Raw genomic sequence first — 22,183 nt, forward strand, 5'->3', positions numbered from 1 at the left:
ATCAGGTAGATAAGGTAGGTCTAGGTGTACCAAACCTCCTCTTTTACCGTTGTGCCTTTTGCATTCGACATTTGATGCAGTGGACTCTTCTTCCTGAGTGGGCACCCTCAGTGTAGAAGCCCATGCTTTCCCCACACTTCAGTTATCTTCCTATGTATCTACCTCTCATCCTGTACTGTCATGCCTGAGGGGAGTTTGGATAAAAACAGCAAAGATCCTTAGTTTTGACCCTTTCCTGAACATTTATTCTAGCATATGGTATAATCCTGGTCTACATATAGGTAAGACTTTGCTTTATTGGAGTGAATGGGTGAAGAGAGACATTGCAGTGCTTGGTGATTTATAACTAGGACAAGAACTTAAGTTATTCAATAACATACAGGACGAATTTGAGCTGCCGAAACAGCAGTATTGGCGAACATGCAAATCCATAGCTTATTGACATCAAATTTTCAATCTTCAACAGCTCCTGAGAATTCACATACAGCCTCTTTATTTATTTCAACCTATGAGAGGGGTCATGAAGTTTCAATGTATTATTCTGTTTTATTATAAAATTACAGCACAATTGGTGCCTTGAAAACTGCATGGGAAAACTGCATTCACAGATACAGAGTGGACAGATGTCTTGCACAGGTTAAAATATTTGTCATGAGTCATTCGCACCAGGTTAATTCGATTCAAGATAATCAATAGAATTTACTTGACACCATCTAGATTATTTAGGGCTAAGAGAAGAAACTTGTTCATAATCTCAGGGGTTATGGAGTAGTATCTGAAGTACTTTTAAAACAAATCATCTGATGGTCAGGCTTCACCTGTCTATTTTTGGGTGGGGATACAAATTCTGGCAGATGGGAGAAACAGTGTGAAATAATTTGTCGTCCCCCCCCCCCATATCTTTGGCAAGTAGAGAAGAATCTTGTTCATAATTAAGATAAGATAAGATAATATATAACTTTATTGATCCCCCCAGTTGTTACAGCAACCCAGACATAAGTACAATCAAGAAGAAGTTTCAATAAGTAAAATAAAATAAAATAAAATAAGATAAGTAAAAATAAAAAAAATAGATAAATAAAGCTAGAATACAATTTAGATATATACAATGTTACAATGGAATTTAGATGGAATTGCAGGGGTTATAAAGTAGTATCTGAAGTACATCACTCTGAGTGTCACTAGGTTTACTCCAGACTCTTTTTTGATTAAGCAATAATTACATGTGCAAACTAATAACATGTGCAATAATTACCTCTGTGCAATACCTATAATTTATGTCAGTATTTGTGCAACATCCCATAACTGTGTCATCATTTATATACCATATATTTCTTAGTAATGGTATTTTCTAAAAGAACATTTTTATTAAAGTTCTTTTAGAGGTCATTTTTATTTTCAAACAAAGGTAACCTGTAAAACATAAAGCTGGATGTCAGTTGTCTTTCAGTGTATATGTGATGTGATTGTTGGAGTTGGTTATATACGGAAGAGGATTAGGGCCACTGAAAAAAATAAAAATAATAATACAATGTCAAAATACTTTTTTAAGTATTATTCTGAGAAAAAAGTCAGAACTCTGACTTAATTCTCAGAATAATAATTTAAAAAAAAATGTTTTGACCTTAAGTTTTTTTTTTTTTCAGTGGCCCTAATCTTCGTCTGTAGTTATAGGACAAGGGGCACCAGTTAAAATCTTGCCTGGGGCACCAACTCAGTTAGGGCCGGTTCTGCACTGAAATACATGAAAAACATTAAAAATAATTAACTTTTTTATTTTAATAAATTCTCCTTAATTTACTTTAGAATATTGTTTACCTAATAGGAGGTTTTGTTCAACCAAAAAGTTGCAACAGTGTTTTTTTCTTGGTGTACTTTGTGCTGGATTGTCAATCTCGCATATTCACGCGAGACTTCATGAGAACACAGGGCGCGAATTCGATGAGTGGTCTGTTTGTATCCCCTCCATCTGGGCTGTGTGCGTTTACCTCCTACTGCCGAAGGTGAGTTGTCAAAATACAAGCTTTCGTACCAGTTCTTGGAGATACCGACGCAACACCTAATGCAGCATACCCAACTGCTGTCTGACAATACAGTTATGAACTTTGGGCTTAACGTGTAGCTCAAGCTAGCTAGACAAGCTAGTTTAGGCTAGCCTGATGTTATTAATTGCCATGGTTTTAATTTACCCACCACAAAGCTAACACACTTAACAAAGCCGACAGAGCTTTAAAGGGAGTATTATAATGTCTGTCAGTGTCGTTTTATCTGTCATAATTCAACTATAAGCCTGGCTCGAGTTTCTGAAGTACGCTGTGTGTTTCCTTTCAGTTTCCTTTCACTTTCAGAAGTTTAGGAGCCAAAGATGTCTAAAAGAAAAAGTAGCTCCGGCATTTACAAACCCCACAAACGGGTGAGAGAGGAAGAGCCGGAGCCGGAGCCGGAGGAGGAGGAGGAGGATGAAGATGAAGAAGAGGTGGCCGATGCAAATGGAAATCACAGTGATGAGGAGGAAGATGAGTTACTAAGCAGACAGGTGTGTAGTGTTTGTAACGTGATTACAAATGAGTCCTGTGTCATCCAAGCTCGTTTTACTTGTATTTATTTATTTATTGCACATATCAAAGTACAAAACAAACATTGCATATTCAATAACACGAGCCAATATATAACAGATAAAATTAAATAATAAAATTAACCACTAATATGTTATGTGCAGGAGGAGCCAAAAAAACCCTAACAGGCTTGTTGAGTGGCCCTTCATAGAAAATAATCAACACAAAGGCAAAGTTTCAACGTAGAAACAGAGTATCTACATGCAAAACAAAAAAAGATTAATAAGAGGGATTCATATTTGAAACAATGATGAAAAGAAAAGAAGGGAAAGTTAAAAGAACAGACAAAACACAAAAGAACAGAATATTTATTTATAAGTTAGGAAAGTTGGGAGATTATGTGTTTGTAAATATGCATTAATAATTGTATCATGTTGCATTACTTAACTCAACTAACGTAAATATTATGGTTTGTTTCTTGAATGAGTTTAAATTTGTGTTACTTATTATTAGACCAGGTGAACTGTTCCAAAAGGGAGGGCCTCTGTATCTGATGGAAAACTGAGAAAATGTTGTCCAAAAGAAAGCTGGATGGAGTTTATTTGCAAACCTTGTTTGGTAATGATGGATCTGAGAGTTAAACTGAAATAAATCCTGAAAGCTTACTGGGAGTAAGTTGTGAATGTATTGAAAGACAAAAATATTAGTTTGTAGACAGTGAAGAGCAAAGATGGGGAGGATTTGTAATGATTGAAAAATAGGAGTAGAACTACTGAATCGATTGGAAAATGTGATCATTTTAATAAAACGCTTCTGCAGAGACCAAATACCATTAAGGTTACTTTAAAAGGTGCTAGCCCAAACAATGTTGCAGTAAGATACATAAGGATAAATTAAAGTGTAATACAAGTTAAGAAGAATTTTCCTTGGCAACAACTGTCTGATTCTTCTGATGATTCCAATATTCTTTGCAATTTTACTGGTAATGTGATCTATGTGCATTTTCCAGGTGAGCTTTTCATCAATGAGAACTCCCAGAAATGTTGTAACTTTAACTCTCTCTAATAAATTATTGGCGATATGTATACCAGGAAAATTATTATTAACTTGAAGGTTTCTGGGTGTAAACATCATGTGTGCACTTTTGTTGATATTATTACTTCATCGTGCTTGACTCTATCGTTGTGATTATTTGAGACTGACATAGTTAATTATAGTGCAGATATTTCCATTACAATGAAATCAAATGCATGTCACAAAAACAGTGTTATCTTGATGACTTGTGTTTAGATGCTCCGTGCTGGAGAGGTGGTGAGTGATGCAGGGATTGTGGAGAGCATCACTTTGAAGAACTTCATGTGCCACTCCAACCTCGGACCTTTTGCCTTTGGTTCAAATGTCAACTTTGTTGTTGGCAACAATGGAAGTAAGTGTTACCATTCAGACAATGATAAGAGGAATACTAATGTATGCAGCTGCTACTGTTTCAAAGGGATCCATCATTCCCACAGAGACTGTATTGAAACTGACTGGTTTTTAAAGTTGTTGTACTACAATTACATGTCTTATTATTATAAGTTTATTATCTATGACTTATCAAAACAGAGGTCACAAATAGGGTTGCAAAGGGGTGGAAATGTTCCATGGGAAGTTAAGCTAGGGCATTTTGGAAATATTCCAAATTGGAAACTTTCCATGGGAATTTTGGGAATTAACTGGGAATTGAGGGTAATTTAATGGAAAGGTATCCCAAAAAGGTCCCATTCAAAATGTTAAATGAAAAGAGCCCCTCTCCCTCCAAAAAAGTCCCATTCAACATGCAAATAAAAAGTATCTTCCCTCAAGCTTCTCCAGCCTAGCCTCTGCAGGATTCTAGAAATCCTCTTTGCATGTCATGGTGGAATGCACAGTGCATGTAGGGGGTGTGGCCTCAATAGCCCTGCAGTAAGCAGTGTGTTATGTGCATGTGGTTGAGGAATAGCATAGATATTCAACTGTACTTGCATGAAATCTGGTTGTTTTAGTCAGGATTATGCTAAAATATATTTTTCCCAACTTTTTTTAAGTTCCCAATTAAGAGCCAACCTTCAATTTAGTAAATTCCTGGTTTATTCCCGTTTATTCCAATAAATTCCTGTTAATTCCCATGGAAAGTTTCCAACTTTGAAAATTCCCTGAATTTTGCAACCCTACTGATAAGTCATCCCATATTGTTAAATTGGGGTTCTCTCTACATCTTCTTCTGTGGTAAGTGCGGCCATCATGTAAATAATTTTGTCTCTTTAAAGATCTGTCCATTATTAATGTGATCTGTGCCTTACATCTCCACTTGTGCTGGGGTATTTATCGCTATTATATATTAATAGGTACAAAGTAGAGGGCTGTACTATGGGGTAACTTTATACCCTCTGTTCTCACTCTGTCTGTTTTCTGTGTGACAGGTGGAAAGAGTGCCATTCTGACCGCTCTTATAGTTGCTTTAGGTGGGAATGCACAGGCAACAAACAGAGGATTATCCCTGAAGGGTTTTGTGAAGCAAGGAGAAAGGTAAACCGGGCACCACATCTTGTTCTGTTCTTGTGTTTTATCTCATGAAGCTGATGATGAAGCTGCTCTCTTCTGTATTGAACATTTTCTTTAAACAGATCTTTCTTTTAGATGCTTTTTACCTACTAGTACTTCCAAATTGAGAATACATCACATATATTTTTCTCTCATTGATTTAAAGAATAGCACTCTTCGTCATAAGTATCTTATGCAAACTCAATGCATGTTTCTCTGTTTTCTCAGCTCAGCAGATGTGTCGATCACCCTGCGCAACAAAGGAAGAGATGCATATAAATCTGAGGTGTACGGTTCTGCCATCGTTGTTGACCTGAGAATAACACGAGAGGGGTTAAGGACTTACAAACTGAGAGCTAAGTCAGGTAAAGAGCGTGAAGACATCTCTGGATGATTGTGATTTTGGTTGTTGTGTGATTTATGTTTTGTTCTTTGTTTTGCTTTTAGAGTTTTTCCAAGAGACTACTGCTACAATGCTAACATAAAATACATAATTTCATATTGTTCACCACTCATGTATCACTTCAAAACCATTTCTGACCCTTTTTTGTGATCAAATTTGTGTTATCATTTATGCAGTTACATACAGAGTTAGATCAACAAAGGTCAGAGCATATGAAAAACGTAAACAGCAAACTAAAAAGAAACTACTAAGAACCAGGTCCAGAAGAAGAAGAAAAAAGAAAAGTTAAAGGTTGTTGTGAAGTGATGTGAATGTAGTGGTGTGTGTATGTGTGTGTGTGTAAGAAAGAGTGGGTGAGGGTGAGGGGGGTTGCTCAATTCAGCAAGTTCTTGAGATCGTCCAATGTTACAGATCATAGCTGAGTTATGTCCTCTTTTGCTCCATTGATGTGAGCTGTAGAAAGTTAGCGATACACAACATCAGTAAACATAAGCAATAGGGATGTCCTGATCCCGATCTTAAAGCTGGGGTTGGTAGTCAGATTTAGATACACTTTTTGTTATACTGGTTAAAATGATCTTTACGTCCCGATGGCAATCAATACATAATGTGTTCTTAAAAAAGAGCTAAAAAAAAGCTGCTATCTACAGCCGCAGTAAACCTGGGAAAACACCGACCAATCACCGTTTTTGGGTCCCAAAATTTTAAACCAATCAAATTCCGTCCTGCCGTTCTGCCCTCCTCCTGCGTGTACATTTTTGATTCATAAATTGGGATTCATTGTTGTGACTGAATATTAAGCTAAATTAAGCTATTACACCATTCTGTGGAGAGTTTTGATTTTATATGTGAATTTTAAAACATTGCTAGCTGAGCTATGTAATATGGGATAAGCTGAAGACATCTTTTGATTAATTTGTGTTACTTTACTTTTGTTAAAAAGATGTTTTGAAAAACTGTGCAGCTCTATTATCAGGGAAAATACAAGTATCGGATCGGGACTCGGTATCGGCAGATACTCTATCAAAGAATCAGATCGGGATATCCCTAGAAAGCAACAAGTGAGCAGTAGTTGGTGTTTCCATCTAGTGGCAACCATTGTAAGCGAGCTAGTAACACATGCTTCTGAACTCTATGAAGCTGCAGTTGATACAAGTCATTTGAAATCAAGACGGAAGGAGACAATGGGATAGACATGTGTAACAACCGGGACAAATTTTTGTTAACACTTTTCCAGGAACTATTTCTGACCCTTTAAAGCTAAATAAGCACGGACCTTAAAAAGCAATGTTGGTATTGAAATGTTAATCAGAGTAACTTTCTCATCGAAATGAAAAAAAAATATTTTGTAAAAGCCTTTTAAACACAAAAACTTGTTTGTGTTTTACTTACTGAACTTAGTTTCTTAAGTTGGAGTGCTGGTTGACAATAACAGAGGACATTTGATTACATCACAAAGAGCTCCAGGGACATGTTTTCAACTTTAGGTAGCTAATAAAACCAGTGTCATTAATTTGATCCTTTAAAAAACATTAATCAAAAATGATTCAGCCACCATTTCTTCTCACAAGCGTAAACAACAACAATAAGAGCCAACGGTATTAAAAGGACACAAGACACATGTTTGTAATGCCAGTATTTTAAAAATCACTTCCTGTAGCTGCCTACATAATTCTCTTATCATCAGGAACTCATCACTATGTTTTTTCTGCTTCTTACAGGTCAAATTATTTCAACCAAGAAGGAGGAGCTCATTTCCATCCTGGACAATTTTAACATACAGGTATAAGCTTTGCAAATCTTTTTGGGTAGAGTGATAAACGAAAAAAATTGTAACAATCAAAAAAAGTGACTTCAGTGGGATTTACTCGTATGATTATGTTGTTGTTTAAAAGGTCAACAATCCGGTGTCGGTTCTGACTCAAGAGATGAGCAAATACTTCCTGCACTCCAAAGGAGAGGGAGATAAATATAGGGTAACTACATGTGACTACAAAAGAGAATATTTTATGTATTTTTGGAGTTGATTGAGTTTCTTACATCCACATTGCAATTTCCTAAAATATGATTTCCGCTGCAGTTTTTTATGAAAGCTACCCAGCTGGAGCAGATGAGAGAGGACTTTGTCTACATCAAAACCACCAAGAATGTCACAGAAGAAAAAATCCAGCAGCATAGTGAAGTAAGGATCATGTATATATAAAGACGTTGTTGACATATATTTGACCAGATTTTGACTGTTTACATCTCAATTCACTGTTAAATCTCTCTGATTACAGTATTTGTCTTGTATTTGTTGAACACATGACCATGACAGTGCTTGAAAGACTTGAAGAGGAAGTACCTGGAGAAAGAAGAGCGTTACAAGAGCCTGTCGTCACTGGATGAAATGCAAACCAAGCTGGGGGAGTTGCAGAAGCAAATGGCTTGGGCTTTGGTGAGGCCTTTTACTCCCCATTATTTATTCACAATTTGGTTTGAACTCACTCCCTCATGTCCCACTGAAACTAGAGTAGTGCAGCAAATACTAAGAATATGATTCATGCACACTGTGTGTAAACCTTCATTTAAACACTGCAGGTGGCCGAACTGGAGAAGCAGTCAGAGCCCTTAAAGGCGAAGCTGCAGACAGACAGACGTGATACAGAGAAATATGATCAGAAGGTGGATGAATGGACGGTAGGTTACATCTGAGATATTCAGCATAACATATAAAGAAAAGGTTAATTCATATATACATATGTCTATGTTTAGAGTGACACCTATAACCCCTGTTCTTCTCTGGATTTGTTTTTATACAGAGAAAGGTCACAGAGGCCGAGGAGAAGCACAGGCAGATCCAAGAACGGTTGGAGGGAATTACCCAGCAAGTCCAGGAGCTGCAGCCCAGTAGTGCTGAGCTGAAGGCCGAAGTCCAGAGACAGAACACTCAGCTGAAGTCAAGCGAGGTCAGAGTCACACTGTGCTTTATTTAGCCGACAGCTCGGAGCCGCTTGGTTTCCTGATACCCAGAACTTAGAGTGTAGGAGTAAAAGATATAAATGATGCAGATATTTTGTTACTCGGCACCAAGGTTATTCTAGTTTTGCATTTTTCATTAGTTTTTTTATTTTTTTCATTTTGACTTTTTGTTTTCAATTTCAGTTTAGTTTTAATTCGTTTTTATGGCAGGTTTGCTAGTTTAGTTTAGTTTTTATTTTTTGAAAATGCTTAGTTTTAGTTTAGTTTTTATTAGTTTCAGTATTAGTTTTGGTCTTTTTTGTAATTTGTTAGTTAAAATATTCCAAGTCATGTTCACAGAGACTTTAACACAAAACTGACCAGTGTTTCCATTCTTCCATCACTTTGTATGCTAGGTCACTGTCCACAGATGCAAGGTGAACCTGAGAGACCTGGAGAAGGACAAAGTTCAGCTGTCCTCACGATTGAACGATCTCAAGTTGAGGTATGACCTCATCTCTGGACTGTCACTTCATTTATGTATTGATGCCCCCCTCCCCCTACTGTGCTTCTTTGAGTGTTTCTCATACGCTTTTCTTTGTCCATCCCCTGAAGCATCAACCAGACAACAGGAGCGGAGAGCCAGGCCAGGACGGAGCGTATGGAGCAGATACAGGCCGAGCTGGAGGACCTCAGTCACCATGTCTCCACTCTGGGTGTGCAGATTGACCAGTATCAAAATGCCTGTAGTCGTGCAAAGGAAGAACAAGGAAAGATGAGGTATGGAATCAGAGAGTCGAACCGTCAGACCAGTGTAATTCTGTATTTTAGCTCCTTGCCCATACTGGAAAGTCAAAGCTGATATAGTATAACAACATCAGCCTCATTTTGCCTTCAGGAGAGAGCATGAGGTGCTCCAGAGATCCATTGAAGCCAAAAGAAGAAACCTGCTGACTCTGGAGAGTAGTCGGTCCAATCGCCTTCGTCGTTTCGGAGAACACATGCCTGCACTTCTCGGTGCCATTCAGGAAGCTTATGACAGGGGCAGGTTCAAACACAAACCCCGAGGACCTCTGGGTAAGTTGGTGTCCTTTTATCCGTTCAGAATCAGAAATACTTTATTTATCCCAGGGGGGGAATTCAGTCATTACAGTTGCTCTATACACAGTAAGTTATACAAATTCAACAAAAAGCTATGTAGAAAATAAATACAGGGTTGAAGTCCCCAGAGATCAGAAAGAGGGCACTCTGGTGGTCTGTCTGGAGTCTGTCTATGGCAGCGTTGAGAACATTGGACGCCGTAGTCAGGTTGGCAGAGGGGGGATGTAAACAGCTACCAGTATGATATGTGAGATCTCCCTGTGCAGATAATATGGTCTGGAAGCCGTCAATGGAGACGTTGTGGTTGGGAATATCCTGATGCAGCAACGTTTCCTTAAAGCTCAACATGCTACATTCCTGAAACTCTGCCTGTTAGCTCGTCCATCTTATAAGCCAGAGATGTCACGTTAACCATGATGAGAGAGGAGAGACGCAACTTCTATCTCTCTCTCCATAAACATCTCACTCTGTCTTAAAGAGAGAAATACTTCGTTATCTTTTTATCCAGCTAAGGTATCTTGTATTTGTTCATTTCTTCCCTTTCGTAGGTAACCTTATCAGCCTGAAGGACCCCGAGCTGGCCCTGGCTGTAGAGGTATGTCTTAAAGGCCAGCTGCAGGCCTTCACCTGTGATAACCATGATGATGAGAAGGTGCTGCAGGGCCTCATGGGCAGGGTGTTCACATCTGGTCGTAGACCTGCCATCATCACCAGCGCTTTTATCCAACAAGTCCACGACACAAGAAGGAGGTGAGGTCATGCACAGAAGTCACAGAGGTGCTATAATTAAAAAATATTACCAATTTATTCTAATATTTTAGGTTGTTCATTTTATGGTTTTAATGGTTAAAGCTTTTTGAGAACCATATCATAGATCAGCTCAACTTCATTAGTATCAAAAAATTCTGCACAACAGACCTACAGGAGTAATTGTTCTCAGCCTGTTTATAAGCTGAAACACATGTTAGCATGCTGATTATTGATATGCAGCAGAAGTGGTTTGGGAAGATGACTTTATGTGCTTTATTCTGCTGTGTGATATTATTTGTTTGTAATCGGTAGTGGTCTTCTTGTCTTTGTATCAGGGGCGTGCATCACCCTGATTACCCCTCTGTGCTGCAAGCTCTAGAAATTGAGGATCCAGTGGTGGCCAACTGCCTGATCGATCAGAGGGGTATAGAGTGCATTCTCCTCATTAAGGTAAAAACAGTGCTACAAGACATGGCATGTTGTATCTGAATGAGATGTGAGCTATCTGTTAAGACTGTTTAGATACATTTTTTGTGCACCATATTGTAAAATATACTCTAATATAGATATATATCAAAAAACACTGATAGTTGTGATTCTTAAGTTGCTAGTATCTGGACTTTGTGTGCAGCTTTTGACTGACGTGATGTGATGTGATGTGGTGTGACTTTTTGTCTTTCATTCTGTGTGTGCTGGTGTGTTCGTGTGCATTGCATTTGGGGACTCGTAGAATCGCACAGAGGCTCGTAAAGTGATGCAGGGCAGGAACCCTCCTCAGAACTGCACCCAGGCCTACTCTAAGGATGGAGATCAGATCTTCAATAACCGCAGTTACACTGCTGAGCAGACAAGAGCCAACTACCTGTCAGGAGATGTGGAGGAGGAGATCAGGTGAGACTGTTTATATAGTCAGCTGTGGTAGCATCCAGAGGTGTTCTAAAATGACCTTAGACATGATAGATATCATAGAAACTTAAATTGATAACTGACTTGTTTGTCGTTGTAAGCTGTTCCTTGTTGTCTGACTCAATACTCTTTTCTTTTTCCTTCCATGTTTTCTCTCTTTCTCTCTTGCAGGCACTCGCAGAGGGAGATGGAGAACCAGAAGGGTCAGGCAAACCGTTTCCAGCAACAGATGAAAAAGTTAGATGAAGATGTCAACAAGAACGAGGGGCTGCTGAGAAGGACCCACATCGAGCAGAAGACAACCAAAGTAACACTTACCTCTCACAAATTAGCCTTCATGTTTCCCTGATGAAAGGTTTATTATATTAGTATAGTTCTGACGCGAATTTGAAGTTTTTTAATATCTTTATACTTATCTTCTCTGCATTTAGAAGTGTTAAACTGTGCCTCATTCTTCTTGATAATTGAAAAAATAACATTTTCCAACAAGTTCAATGAGAGTACCTCCAAAATAACCTTTAATCTGTTCCTTTTTGCAATGTCAGATTTGCAATACATTTACAGCGAGAACACATGACTGTTCATTTACAAAAAATAATGATATTGCCAAATATAAAAATCTATTTCAGGTCAAATCAAATCAAATCAAATTTGTATTCTTTGTTTTCATTGATCTGTTCATTAAAATGACATGTTGTTGTTTTTTCTCTAGGATAAGCTCACTAAGTTACAACTGGAGCTAACAGACCTAAAAAATGTGGAAGAACCTCAGTCAGAGGACCTCCGGCCCCTGGTTTGTACAAAACACATCAGTGCAACACAGCAATCAGATGTTTTTATGTCAGTAGATACCAAATATTGATATTTGACCAGATAAAATCCCAGGATACATGTAAGATTTCTAGAGAATTCACGTCTAAGTCTGTGTAATTTTTTTCTAATCTTTGTGATCACTCTTCTACAGGAGGAAGACCTTCAGGAGATCATCTCTAAGATCTCATCAAAGCGTGCCGAGTACGATGAGGCACGGGCTCAGATGGCCGATCTCAAGGCCCGCTATGACAAGGCAGAGCAGGAGTACAAGCAGCACAAGGAGCAGATCAACACAGTCACGGAGGAGGTCGATTCAATAAAGGTAAAAAAAATGTAATCAAAGGGTCCAGATGTCTTCGCGTTAGGATGTAAGAAAGTTTCAGATTATCACTCCCTGTCTCTACAGCAAGTCCGCAGACTGTAATACAACATCTTCATTGGAATGATGCACTGTATGTTACCGCTGTAGGCAGGTGATTCACAAAATGTTAGCTGCTGCTCCCTGGTGGTTTGTGAGGGCACCGCAGGAGATCAGACAGGACCTCAATATACACCGTGCTCCAAATTATTATGCAAGTTGTATTTTTGTGAATATTTTAAAAACTGTTAACAGTCATTTTCAAATTTGTCAAGAAGTCAGTTGTGAATATATTTCTCCAACTGTGTGGTTAAAATGATGCTTTTCAAGGTAATTTGGCTGTATTTTTAAATAAATGCAGAATCTGCAGAAATGAGCGTGCCAAATTATTATGCAAGTTGGTGATAGGAGCACATAACTTGCCTCATGAACTGGCCTGCCTGCTCACCTGATCTCAACCCGACTGAGAACTTGTGGTCAAAAATAAAGGAGATAATTTACAGTAATGGCAAGAAATACAGCTCAAAAGAGCATCTTTGGAAAGCCATACAAGGTACAGCTCACAGTGTCATCAGAGAAGTCATCAGAAACCTCACTAAATCAGTTTACCAGTGACCTCTGACCCTCACTGAAAGAAAAGGAGGTTATATTGGACATTAGAGAAGCACTTTAGATTTGAAATGTTTCAAAGACATTAACAGTTCTATTTTGTTTACAAATGTAAAGAAAACTGTTGTTTTTGTTGAAGTTTAAATACAGTTGTAGTAAATATTATTAATTTCAATCAATAGAACATTAAAAATTGTGCCTAATTTTTCATTTTCACAAGTTTTATGCTCTTATCATAAACTTGCATAATAATTTGGCACACTCATTTCTAGCAGATACTGCATTTATATTTAAATACAGCCGAAAAGCATCATTTTAACCACACAGTTGAAGAAATATATTCACTATCTGACTGCCTAACAAATTTGAGCGCGACTGTTAACATAGTTTTTAAAATATTCACCAAAATGTAACCCGCATAATAATTTGGAACGCAGTGTATAGCAATTTCACTTTCACTGATCAAGGTGTGACATCATTTTTTATAACAACACTCTTATACCACAAGATTTTCCCTGCTTCTGTCCGTATAGATGTCGGTCAGCACTGAGTTGGTATTGATGGTTTCAACAAGCTGTCATTGACAATCCTCATACAAACACAGCTCACCTGCTAATTTGAAAATGGGAACATGGTTGGAGTAATTCAGGAAGTTGAACATTTTGGGGGACTTTCATCCAGTTAAGTCAACAGGTCGCCACGGCCAGGGAGCAGAGAGTCTGAAAAGGTGAGCTGAGCTGAGCTGAGGTGAAGGTGAAGGCAACGTTAAAGAAGCAAGGCGCTCAGTAATTCCAAAGTGGGTAGCTGCACTCTTTATGTTCGGGGAAGCTTCACTTAGCTTTGAACTTGAATATTCATGTAGTAAATACAGCTATATAACCTGATAATTCTTTAGTCTTAGGTTATTTGTGACATAAATCAGGAACTATGTGGCGAAGTGAGAGGATTGAACAGAGGACACATTGGCAAATTTCATGCAGCTGGGAAACAAAATCATGAACCTTTAAGTGTCTTTGCGCAAGGGCTGTCTGCCGCCCCCTGATTGGAAGGTGTTGTTGTGTCATGGTGTTGCCTTTTTTGTGTTTGTCTTTTGTCATGTAGGAGGAGCTGAATAAGACCGATCAGGAGATGATGAAGTGCAAGCATCACAAAAAACATTACGACGAGAAGCGCAGCGGTCATCTGCGAAACATACAGACACAAGAGGGCAATCTGGAAAGCAAGGAGCAGGAACTTCAGGTACGTCACTTTGAAATCAGAGAAATCTTTTCCTCAATGAACAAAACGCAGCGTATCAAACTCCTGGGTAGCAGTTTGCACCTTTTGGAATAGTGTTGATCTGATGTCGGAGGTTGTTTCTACTGCATTGAGTCTCAAAAACTGACTGTTTTCCTGCTGTTCAGACATCCATTTTTAAAGCCACAGAAATCTGTCCAGAGCGTATGACGGTACGGCGGACACCCGGGGCTCTGGACAGTGAGATCAGCCGTCTCAAAGTGAAGATTACAACACAGCAAGAACAACAAGGGGACAGAGAGGAGGTTGTAAGGTACTCAGACCCCTCCATCAGATGGGAGTGTGTTAATTAGGCTGTGGTATCTAGTTCATATGTAGTTCATACTTCACTTATACCATTTGTACATATATGTTTTTATGTGACTAGACAAACTGAAGTACAGAACCCTCACACAAGAGTCAAATACATGTAAATCTTCCTCTCTCTTACCTTTGTGTCCATCTCCCCTAACACCCAGACAGTACAAAGAGGCTCTGGAGAACTACAACAGCATGGCTCAGCAAATGAAGTACCTCAACAGCTTCATCAAAAGTCTGGACAGTGTCATGAAGCAAAGACTCCAGGCGTACACTGAGCTCAGGAGGTAGAAAAGAATATGGGCGTATTGTAATTACTAAAGAAATTTAAATCAAAATTGATTGTTTCAACATAAGGGGTCAGAAAAATGTCACACAGGGATCATTACTTTTGTTGCTCTTTTCGTTTGTCTTCCTCAGTCATTTCATCCCTTGTTCCTGCATCTCTTTGTGTTCTAGGTTCCTCTCAGCTCGCTGTAAATACTACTTTGACAGCACACTGGCCCAGAGAGGCTACACTGGAAGTATGACCTTTGATCACAAGAATGAAACTCTCTCCATCTCAGTAAGGAGGAGGTTTGAATGATCAAACCATATTCAAAATTATATTCTCTCTGAAAATCTACATTGAAGTGTTATCAAATGTGATCAAGTGTTATAGTCTAAAAGAGAACAGATATGTTTGTTTTCTTAATTTCTTGTTTTGTAAATTACTGATGCAGCTTTTTATTCAGGTGCTGTAAAGTGACGTGACAAATTTGAGGATGTCTCGGACAAAGCTGACTTTTTCGTCTCGTTGTCTGCAGGTGCAGCCCGGTCAGGGTAACAAGGCTGACTTGAGCGACATGCGCACCCTGTCTGGGGGCGAGCGCTCCTTCTCTACGGTTTGCTTCGTCCTCTCTCTGTGGGCCATCACAGAGGCGCCTTTCCGCTGCCTTGACGAATTTGATGTTTTCATGGTAAAGAGAAACACTTTCTATTGATGTTGTGATCATATAGATGTCATCACAATTCAATTTCCAGAATGTGTCCAGGGATGTTCAGAAGATGCTGAAATTTAAATCCCAATTAACTTGCAGATCGAAAGGTTAGAAAAAAAACTCAGACGACAAACACAAATTGAGCGCAATTGACCAAACACAGCTAAACACAAGATCATAGAGTTTGCAGGTAGACACATTCAAATTGGTTAGCAGAGTCAGCCTTTGGTCCTGCTTGGTTATGCATTCCACTAAGCGGTTATATGCCAGTTTAACCAGATACAGCCAACATATAACTTTATTTATTTCAGAATACTGGCAAGCTATTTCACAGGGATGCCATCTGTCATCTGTGCTTGTTTACATCTGAGTAGTAGAGCTTCACAGCAGTATGGAAAAGACCGTGAACTGAGCTACAGCATAGACACAGCATATGACCATTATTTCAAGCAAATATTTATCAATAAATCTTTGTATATATAGCGCCAAATCACAAAAAATGTTATCTGAAGACTTTACAAACAGAGCAGGTCTAGACCGTACTCTATGTTATGTTATGAACTAAGATCCAACATCAAGACAGGATAAGATCCAGTCCCATCTTACAGACAGGATTCAGTCTGATCTCATCTTAATCCACCATGAGCAGAGCACTTTGCAGCATTTAGCAAGTTACAGCTGCAAGGACAAACTTCCTTTAACAGGCAGAACCCTCGGGCAGGACCAGACTCATGTTAGACAGCCATCTGCTGAGTTGGGGTTGGAAAGAGGGATAGAGGGAGATGAAGAGAGAGAGATGATAGTGGTGAGACTGATAGTAGTAGTTGTAGCAGCTGGAGTCTGGCACGTCCAGCAGGCTGACAAGACAAGGGAGCTCAGGGACTCTGGAAGGTCTATAAAGATATTGATAATTTCTTTAACCAACCATTAGTTCTGGGGCTGTTTAGTTAATTCTTACACCAACTTCCGACAGAAATTTTACAGTGGAGTCTTGGAAATGTGCTTAAGACTCTTAACTCTTTGTATTTGTAGACTGTTTGATTTTACATATACAACTATGTTTTACAACATTTTTTTGCTAGAGGTTTTCTACTACCAGCTACTAGGTTGAAGTTTAAATAAAGCCCTGTGCTCATTATTGATCTGATCACAATCACATCTAGCTGAAGAAATATCAAAGTGTTCCCTAAAAAGAGTGACAATGACCAGCAGTCATATTACCACACAATCCCCAACACTGAGCACGCCTAGATTTGTTAATTGACAATCAACATTTTCGTTGATTTAGAAAAATAAAAAAATAAAAAAACCTTTGGAAGGAAGAGAGGAAGTGATCCAAGGTCCTTGGTAATGCATGACACTCAAAGAAACTGCCTTGCTGTCTCAAGCCTTATTTTCTAAAGTAATATGAATGTTTTGTGTTTAATCAGGACATGGTGAACAGGAGGATATCGATGGACATGCTGTTGAAGGTGGCTGCTGGACAGCGCTACAGACAATTCATTTTCCTCACACCGCAGAGCATGGGGTAATAACTCACCAGCATGTCTTTTGTTTGTACATTTTATAAACAGATTAGTTAGACCACCATGATGTGGTTTATTGATTGAGTCTCTGTTTTATTTGCTTAGTAAATGAGCTGTGATTAAAGACTGGGGTCGGGGGGGGGGGGGGGGGGGGGGGGGGGGGGGGGGGGGGGGGGGGGGGGGGGGGGGACGGGGGGGGGGGGGGGGTAAATGCCATGTGACTTTAGCATGCTGGGAAAAAACTCTAGCCACATCATCTAAGAGACACTATATTTTTTCTTCAACAGTTCTCTTCCAGTGAGCAGAATCATCCGCATCCTTCGTCTCAAAGATCCCGATCGGGGCAATAACAATGCACAAAGAGGTGAAGACGAGGAGAACTAGTGTCCCTGACACGACTCAGACCCTTCACCGAGCGCCAAGAAGGCCTGCATGAGAGGAAGGCAGGGTGGCGTGTTGATTCTCATCTTCTGGGAATAAGTGTTAAGTGCTGCTACGGTGGTCTTTAATCATTAAGTGGGATTCAGATTTGAGAACATTTGTCCTTTTTAAAGAGGAATAATTGTTCAAAGTGTGTTAATTTTTTGTAATATAACATGGAGCACCAGTTAAACGTTTTGAGCACTGTTATATCCAACTGAGGAAAGTATTTTTATATATTTACAAAAGTGTGTTCCATGTCCTGAACGTTCAAATGGTTAAAGATAAAAATGTACAAAATATTTTGTGTTTATTAAACTAAAGAAAAAATAAAGTGCCTCCCGTTTTTTTTTGTGCATGGAAGTTTTCAGGTTTTAACACACAATGACAGGATCAACATTTCCCTGATGCTGAACCCATCACTCATGAGATAAAAGTCCAAACGTTCAACTTGAAACTCTGTACGTTATTAAGGTCAGTCTTGTGTGGAGGAAGGAGTTGCACCTTTAAGGGCTCTGCGCCAAATCCTGCACACAAGGCGGTCCCCTGGAATGCACTTCCACTCATGCACATTAACGTCTGCTGACAACAAACCTGACCTCCTGAGGAAACTGGTACTTTTTCCTTACATCTCCCAAGAGCTACTACAAGCAGAAGACATGAAACCCAAATCCTTACCATCCAGGCTGTTCGACATAAACTCAGCAGTGGAGACTCTGAACATACGACCATCAAAATATCAGCGGCATGTGGACTGTGCGGATCACTCAGACAGCAGCCAGCCGGTGGAAGAGGACGGCGGACAAAATGAGAAGTGCCAAAGGGAAATTAATTTTGCGTTTCTGCCAGAGAGGTATGAGGCACTTGTAGATGATGAAGCCCGAGCCAAGGCAAAAGAAGAGAAGAAGAAAAAGAAGAAAGAAAAGTACAAGAAAGTAAAGAAGGTCAGTGTTCTTTTTGAAAATTAAATCTCTTTCCTGAATGAACTTCTATATAGAGGGTGTTTATTATGGTACTTCCAAAATAAGATGTATCCACACATACATACATACAATGCCACCATGAAGTTTTTAAAATTTGAATCTGAATTTAATCTTGGAGTATGTTTTTAGCCCTGGACTGCATTATTACCATAATTACTGTTATTACCATTGTTTTAGCATAATTTTAATATTATTTTATTGTATTGTTTTAGTATTAATCTGATCTCATTTTGTTGATTCTAATGTAATTATTTTGAAGTATTTCACATTCTCTATCTTGTTTTAGCCTTGTATCATTTCACATATTGCTTCTTTTTTCTGTCTGTTCTTTTGTGAAGCACTGTAGACTTCTATGTATGAAGGGTGCTATATGATTAAAGATGAGTTGAGTTAAGAAGTATCACAATTGTATAATTTTCAGTTTTTCTCAGAAGCATATTCAGCCAAATTTCTCTATGAAATAAGGCTCACATATGTGATTGATGAAGTGTTTCTGTGAAAATAGAAAATACTCAAAACTGAAATATACGCAGCTTTTCTGTTTGCAAATCCCTGCAACTGTAAAAACTGAAATAATGATAACCAATGTAGTTAAGATCATATCTGTACTCATCTTAAATCCTGTCACACATCTGGGTTTCATGCAGTTAACCCAGCCAGACTAAAGTCAGAGATTACTCTCACTAAAGTGCATTAAAGCCTCAAACGTGTCACCTCTGCAAAGTGAGAAGACAGAACAACAATGCCCCAGTCAGGACGTGCTATTATAAGGTCTTGTCCCCTTCCTTCAAATTTCCCACAATCTTTTATTAATGCATGAAAACAGTTTGGAAAACTTGACCAGGTCATCTACAATACTTTGACAACATCTGTGGTCTGTTTACTGATTTACTGACCCTCTTTGTGACCTTCACTCGTGATAAGAAAATACTAAGCAGGAAGGTGGCACACTTTAAGATATTGAACATTAACAGACTCTGTAGTTTGGATATGTGTGGGGTAAACTAATCATGAATGATCAGCAGAATGAGGATGTAGTTTATAAAAGTCAAAGTAATGTTTAATCATAAAGTGTTGTTGAAATGTTCCTTGAATACAAAGTTGCAAACAGACCGTATGAATGAAGACGCTCAAAGTAATACAACTTTTCTTTTTCCTGTAGTTTGAGTTTGAGTACTTTAGGTAAGTTCAAATGTGATTTTTATAAATGTGCCGTCAGTTAATCAGATTCAGTTAAATTATCTGATAAATATGTATAAAGAAAATGAAACCCTGAAAGCTAATCAACAAAAATCAGTTCAATGAAAATGAATAAATGGAAGATAATTTTTTTATCTTCACTGTAAGGAATGTAGATTATAACTGCACACTCTCTCAATCAATCAATCAATCAAATCAAAACCAAACCGAGCGACCGACCTACCTACCTACCTACCTACCTATCTATCTACCATTGTTTTAGCATAATTTTAATCTTAATATTATTTTATTGCATTTTTCTTGTATTTACCGGATCTCATTTTGTTGATTTTATCAATCTATCTATATTTGCATAACAGCTACTTTGCAGCATTTACCAAGTTCCAGTGGCAAGGAAGAGTTTCCTTGTAACAGACAGAAACCTTGAGCAGAACCAAATTCATGTTGAACATCCATCTGTTGAGACCATTTGAATTGCATTATGTGTGGTGTATGCCTCTTTCTAATCAGGTGTTCATAGTTGAAATGAATCCTGTACCCTTTTCTTTCATTTTCCCTTTTAAAAAATAAAATTCATCCAGTGAGTTGAAATATTTGTACTCTACATTCAGGAAGCTAGATTGTTTTTGCATCATTTTTCCATATCACCTGACTCCCTGCTTCCTCTTCAGCTGGCCAGCCCTTTCCTGTTCCAAGGAGGATGAGGGACAATAGTGTTCAGGGAGCTCTTTGTTTATGTTTTTGGATTTGACACAGACTGTACCTCTCCTCCTGTGGTGCTTTTGTCTTTGAACACACCATGAAGGTTTTCTTTGACTGATTCTACCTGATTTCATGACCCGATTTAATCCCTGTATTTTTCTGACCTAGTTATGTCATGATCACTGAGAAGCTTTCATCTGAATTAAGAGGGGGGAATGATTATGACGTCATTTTAATGGGAGTTTTAAATGAGACTAACCACATCAGGGGCACTGAACCGTTTGTAATTCAACCTTGATTAGTATTGAGTTACCCCTTAAATTCTTTAAATGATTAAACTGTTACTGTTCGTCTCTTTTTCAGAATGTTGGCAAAGCAATGCGTGCCACCTGGAAGTGTCTAATGCTCGGTCTGTACAACTTCGCCCTCGGCTACTCAACTCCGATCACAGTGGCTGCTACCTTTGTCCCTGACTTTCACCCAGGCAGGACCACTAACTGAGCCGGGCCTCTTGCACCTCCTCAACTATCTGCAGACTTCACTGTATATTTCAGAAGTCTCATGGATAAAAACCAAAGACTTTTAACTAGTTTGTAATGTTTGTGTATTTGAAATTGCATTCACATATTGGTTTGCATAAGTTTAAATATTCTTATCATCATGAAGACAAGTTTTGAAATATGCTTTTGTGTACAAATCCTGATCACTTACCTCCTTTTTGACACAAACTTTGTACTCATTGCTGATTTGTTCGCAGCTTTTTTATCAGCTGTAATCTGTGTGCATATGATATATTCTGTAGCCAAATTTATATTTATAGCCACTCACAGTTTAGATCATAAAATGAGAAACTGTGAAATAGTTTTTGCATTCACACGAGGCCTTAAAAGCTGAAGTACTACTTTTCTCTGGAGAATGTGTTTAGCTGGTGGTTGTATGTGTGCAGAGAGTTTAGTGGGGATGTTGACACTGCATTAGGACAGGGTTATTTACTGTGGCTGTAGAAGTGAATCAAGGGACAGTGCTTCTGAAAATGATTTACATGCAGGAAAGTCTGAAGAGAGGCATGAGTATCAGGATATTTTGTGGAAAGATGAGTAACTAAAGGATAGAAGGATGTAGACAAGCTGAGGAAGTTCTCAAGTTGAGCTGATTCAAACAGGATTCTTTGAACGGAATTTAATACTGTGACTTTCTGAGGTAGTGCAAAGCAGCATTCAAATATTTCAGTGTGTATGAGTTTCATTTGAAGGTAAAGTTATGTTGTATGTAAGTTGATGTTTGATTAAATGTAAATAAATTATTCACCACTTTACCATTTGTTGTTTTTCAGTTGTTTTCCACAGTAATCAATCAATTGATCAGTCAAGCTTTATTTAAATATCCCTTTTTATACATTTCAAATGCAAATCAAAGTGCTTTACAGATATTCATTACAAGAAAAATAAAAAAATGTTAAAACATACCACATACTAAAAAGCAAATATAGGTTTTTCAGTACGAATTAATGCACTCTAATGACTGGAAAATATGTTTAATTTAAAAATTAAAGGTAAAAGTTACAGATAAGTCAAAGCATCAAAATAAGAACATGGATATAAATAGTTGATAAATGAATAAATAAATAAAAGCACTTAAGCTACAAAGTATAAAGAAAATAAGTTTAAAATAAATCAAACATAAAACAACATTAAAATCAGTATAAAATATTAAAGTAGTACAATTATGAAACCATACATAAAAGCCAGACTGGGTGAAAGTCAAGTCCCTTGACCTCATCTA

General features: G+C 38.2%; 2 protein-coding genes across 3 annotated transcripts; both read left to right on the top strand.

The window, feature by feature from the left end:
• The first annotated feature begins 1,684 nt into the window (after window positions 1-1,684).
• si:dkey-119f1.1 (uncharacterized protein LOC557127 homolog) lies at window positions 1,685-17,850 on the top strand. 2 transcript variants are annotated; one of them, XM_034699717.1, is made up of 27 exons: window positions 1,685-2,003; window positions 2,332-2,536; window positions 3,846-3,981; window positions 4,997-5,102; window positions 5,346-5,482; window positions 7,242-7,303; window positions 7,416-7,496; window positions 7,601-7,702; window positions 7,838-7,957; window positions 8,101-8,199; window positions 8,322-8,468; window positions 8,877-8,965; window positions 9,076-9,240; window positions 9,359-9,537; window positions 10,110-10,311; window positions 10,647-10,761; window positions 11,042-11,202; window positions 11,389-11,524; window positions 11,930-12,010; window positions 12,182-12,352; window positions 14,099-14,236; window positions 14,401-14,546; window positions 14,752-14,877; window positions 15,050-15,155; window positions 15,397-15,549; window positions 17,001-17,098; window positions 17,384-17,850. In XM_034699717.1, exons 2-27 carry the CDS (start codon window positions 2,366-2,368, stop codon window positions 17,478-17,480), a joined length of 3,324 nt encoding a protein of 1,107 aa, XP_034555608.1. In that variant the 5' UTR covers window positions 1,685-2,003; window positions 2,332-2,365; the 3' UTR covers window positions 17,481-17,850. The 2 variants fall into 2 exon arrangements, with proteins under 2 accessions (XP_034555608.1, XP_034555609.1); XM_034699718.1 differs by having other exon boundaries at window positions 1,917-2,003; window positions 2,349-2,536; window positions 17,384-17,836.
• A 221-nt stretch (window positions 17,851-18,071) lies between these two features.
• LOC117824255 (uncharacterized protein C1orf115-like) lies at window positions 18,072-21,716 on the top strand. Its single transcript, XM_034699700.1, has 2 exons — window positions 18,072-18,460; window positions 20,765-21,716. The coding sequence occupies exons 1-2, from the start codon at window positions 18,176-18,178 to the stop codon at window positions 20,900-20,902; spliced, it is 423 nt and encodes a 140-aa protein (XP_034555591.1). The 5' UTR covers window positions 18,072-18,175; the 3' UTR covers window positions 20,903-21,716.
• The last annotated feature ends 467 nt before the right edge of the window (window positions 21,717-22,183 follow it).

Source organism: Notolabrus celidotus, chromosome 13, assembly GCF_009762535.1.
Source record: "Notolabrus celidotus isolate fNotCel1 chromosome 13, fNotCel1.pri, whole genome shotgun sequence".
Taxonomy (NCBI): domain Eukaryota; kingdom Metazoa; phylum Chordata; class Actinopteri; order Labriformes; family Labridae; genus Notolabrus; species Notolabrus celidotus.

What these genes read in the sequence shown, in the direction of transcription:
- si:dkey-119f1.1 (XM_034699717.1), top strand. Translation starts at nt 2,366, where the DNA reads ATGTCTAAAAGAAAAAGTAGCTCCGGCATTTACAAACCCCACAAACGG. An exon ending in TTTGTGAAGCAAGGAGAAAG is followed by an intron (nt 5,103 to 5,345) that starts GTAAACCGGGCA and finishes CTGTTTTCTCAG; the next exon opens with CTCAGCAGATGTGTCGATCA. An exon ending in CAAACCCCGAGGACCTCTGG is followed by an intron (nt 9,538 to 10,109) that starts GTAAGTTGGTGT and finishes TCCCTTTCGTAG; the next exon opens with GTAACCTTATCAGCCTGAAG.
- LOC117824255 (XM_034699700.1), top strand. Translation starts at nt 18,176, where the DNA reads ATGAAACCCAAATCCTTACCATCCAGGCTGTTCGACATAAACTCAGCA. An exon ending in AGTACAAGAAAGTAAAGAAG is followed by an intron (nt 18,461 to 20,764) that starts GTCAGTGTTCTT and finishes TCTCTTTTTCAG; the next exon opens with AATGTTGGCAAAGCAATGCG.